The sequence below is a fragment of the Orycteropus afer genome, unplaced genomic scaffold (genome assembly GCF_000298275.1).
Source record: "Orycteropus afer afer isolate SDZICR_OR568_19922 unplaced genomic scaffold, OryAfe1.0 scaffold00005, whole genome shotgun sequence".
Taxonomy (NCBI): Eukaryota; Metazoa; Chordata; class Mammalia; order Tubulidentata; family Orycteropodidae; genus Orycteropus; species Orycteropus afer.
Genome location: NW_006921592.1, coordinates 1,506,526 through 1,510,196, shown reverse-complemented (window position 1 = coordinate 1,510,196; position 3,671 = coordinate 1,506,526). Strand labels below are relative to the sequence as shown.

Genomic DNA, 3,671 nt, shown 5'->3' with positions numbered 1-3,671 from the left:
ATATATATATATATATATATTTAAATTACTTTAGATAGTTTCATGTTACAAATAACAAGACAAAATGGGTTATTGGGCATGTTTTTAGCAAATCTAGGGTTTCAACCTAAAAAGTTATACTTGCCTTGTAGTTTGGTTTCTTTAGTATTAGTTTGGTCTAAACCTTCTTTCATGTGTGTTTACAGTTTCTATTAAACTCTAATTTCCTTGCAGGCAGGCAAGGGACTAAGTTTTTCATCCTTCTGAACACTGATAAAACTGCTGAACAATGTTCCGTAAATGCTGGACTTAACCAACAGACTTGTACCCCTTCCCAATCTGAATAGAAAAATGTCTCTTAAGAAGGTTGAAAGGTTAAAGTAGTTCTCATTTACAATAACATACACCCAAAGAATGTGAAAATATGTATTTATTACCAACAAAGTAGCAATTCCCAGCCCAAGGCATTTTTTCCCAGTTACATGGGTGCACACACATGCACACTGCGCGCACACACACACACGCAACAGCAGGAGAAAGTACAAATATTTCACATACTGAAGGTTCATATTCCAAAGAAAACACACACACATCCAAAAGACAATTGGAAAGCAGCAAGAACTCCTTTTACTTTAAATATAGAAATTAACAGACTCTCTCCCCCTAAGGAAATCAATGAAGATTTAGTCATCAAAAACACTTGCTTATCACCTTAAGGTTTTAATTGACATTTTATTAATCAAATCAGCCTTTTACTTGGAGCTTTTACTTCGTATATAATTAAAACTTAACCTTTGCAGAAAATATACGAAGTTTTAAGTGGCTGAGACTGTACTGTTAGACTTATTCTTTTAATGTTAAAATGACAGCTCAAAATTCAATGTAAAATCAAATATTAACTATTTAGTAGAGTAACAGAAAGTATGGAATAATTGCATATGTAAATTATAATGTAATTTGACCATCTTAGTTTCAAACAAGCCTCATTTTCAAGCTTTTTTTTCACATTGATATTCATTTTTTAAGAACAAGATGAATGGCACTAAGTTATCACATATTCACCAAGCACATATTAGTAAAGATATTTTGGTGGAAAACAAAGTATTTAACAACAGAAACATTTAGTAACAATGTCCATTTAATAATATGTTACCAAGTTTTTCAGTGTTTATATGACTTGTTCACACTAGTAAAAACGTTACTTTAAAACATTTTTATAGTTTGCCCATTTTGTTTAAGAGGGAATGCCCTTTCTTTTAAAATTTTTATAAAAGAAAAAATATTTTTGGAAAGAAAAAATGTCTAAGTGAGAAGCCAAACCTATCATTCATTATTTTTTGATATAATAAGAATATAAATTTCAGAATATACAAAAACTGAACTGAGTACAATTCTTTGAGTCATTCAGGCTGCAAAGTCAAAAACAAAATACTTGTCATTACCAGTACAGATCTGATATGCAATTCAAAGACATGTCCTTGGACTAGTCTTTTTACAAGATTTATTTTTAAAAGGAATAGAATTTGGCACTGTTAATTAGTATAACTCAGAAATAAAAGATTTTCTCATCTAATTCTTTCATGCTGAAAGAAAATAGTTTGAATTAGATTTTCTAAGACAATGGGGTAGGACCAACAGCATATGGAACCTACACGTTCAGTTTTAAGACATGGTTTTAAACAAATCAACGCTTCCCTTTACTCTTTACATAACACTGAGAAATTTCAAATATAAATTGTAAAAACCAGTATATGAAATCTTCAGGAAAATTTTACTAAAAATAATTATAAAAATGCTTTAGAAATTTAAGATGTAAAATACAATTGACTTTAAATTAAATACACACACACATGCTTCATAGGGCTCTTCTTTAAAACCCCTTGTCACCTGATTCTATCCTCTGTCAATGTTTTGGTTGCACTTTGTACCATCTGTCACCACCTTGTGGCATTTCAAAGATGCCCAGCTACCCTTTTTGAAACCCAGTGCTGCTTCTTCCATTGAAATATCAAAACAATTTTAAGATCAAGTTTCATAAAACTTTTTTAAAATGCCCATAGAATTCTGTTTCCTAGTGGAGATAAGGTTATCTTTTTCAACAGAAAGAAATGAAGAGTTTTATCATAAATTATTACTATACACTTAAGACTAGAAATTTATCTATCAATTTTTCTAAAAATTAAATCTAATACTGGGAGAAAGCTATGACTTAGGCTTTAGAGTCATCTTTAGGCTCTAAAAGTAATTAAAAGTTACTTTGCAATTAAAGCTCAGGGCTGTCATGTCAACTAAACTTCTTATGACCAATAAGCCCTTCCCACTGTACCTTTCATTTGCAATAAACACCTCTTAACATACGAATCAATGACTCATAATCAGAGCACTATGGACTCATGTCCAACCATGACTGAAAAAGATGTCAACTTTACTACCAGATAATGTTCCAGAAAAAGAAGTTACTATGGTCTCCATTTCATCAACCCACTTGTATTTAAAAGCAGGTTTCCAAAAACCACCGATCTTTCAGTTTTAATGAAAATCCTAGCTTTTATTCAGTTGAGCTGTACTTATGAACAAAATTTCACAGAAAATTTCCAAAGTCCCCTCCCCTTGCTTTTACTGGGTAGGCTGAGTGAATGTGATACGGCGCCGCCGCCTTTGGAAAGCCTTTAAATTCCATCTGTTTGGTTCCAGCATGTGGGGACCATTGTAGACAAACAATACGGTCATCTTCTCAGAATAAGGAAGATTTTGCAGGAGCTGTAAGTGTTAAAACAGACAAACTGTCATATAACGTTATATATTAAGAAGCATAAGTTTCCCACTTTACATGTATACAATCAAGTATATCAGCAATATCTATGGTCAGGTGCTGTAACAGACTGTTGTTGTTGTTGTTATGTGCCGTCGAGTCAGACCCGACTCACAGCGACCCCTCCTTGGGTCTCCAAGGCAGCATCACTATGGAAGTAGGTTGCCCAACCTTCCTTCCAAGGAGTGGCTGGTGAGTTTGAACTGCCAGCCTTCTGGTTTGCAGTCAAGTGCCTTAGGCAGTATGCTACCAGAGCTCCCTATAACAGACTAGTACCCTGAAATGTTCATAACAGCGTGGTTTGGTTTATCGGCCAAGGTGTTTGGTAAAGCAAAAGGCTATTAAGAGAGACGTAGCTAGTCCATAGAGTAATGGTGAAAAAAAAGAACACCCAAAATTATTACTATTTGGTAAGATTTGAATTAGGGATGGAACCTCCGATGAGGCTTTTCATGAATACTTAACTGGAAAAAAAAAAGTATCACATTAATACATACATCTTTTAGTATATCAGTTTTATAATTTATTCACAGCATTTATATAGATAAATTTATTCTTTGAACCAAAGAAAATTTCCTATTACAATGGTTCAAGTTTATGAATTGTCCTTCATGAAGATTATTCTGTGTTTATCAATGTCAGTCAGAGGAGTGGATGCTGGGGGTAGTTAGGGTTTCCTCTGGGCCAGGGCAGTGGCAGTGGTGAGTGAGGAGAAAGGGGAGTGCATGCCAACACTGATCTGTCTGGGGAAATGGAGAGGGTGATGGTTCTTGTGATAGTTGAAGATCTGTCAACTTGGCTGGACTTCACTTGTGAGTGTTGTTTCTCATGATGGATCACATGACTATGTCCTAAGCGGCCGGTCAGTCTAGGGGGAGTT

At 34.2% G+C, this 3,671-nt stretch overlaps 1 protein-coding gene across 1 annotated transcript in view; it reads right to left on the bottom strand.

Annotated features, from left to right (window-relative positions):
• Positions 1-2,595: 2,595 nt before the first annotated feature.
• The window catches only part of SMC5 (structural maintenance of chromosomes 5), a 177,280-nt gene continuing 176,204 nt past the window's right edge, over positions 2,596-3,671 (bottom strand). Inside the window, exon 22 of the mRNA XM_007939525.1 lies at positions 2,596-2,739. Coding sequence (XP_007937716.1) covers positions 2,596-2,739 — 144 coding nt within the window. The remainder of the gene's footprint in view (positions 2,740-3,671) is intronic.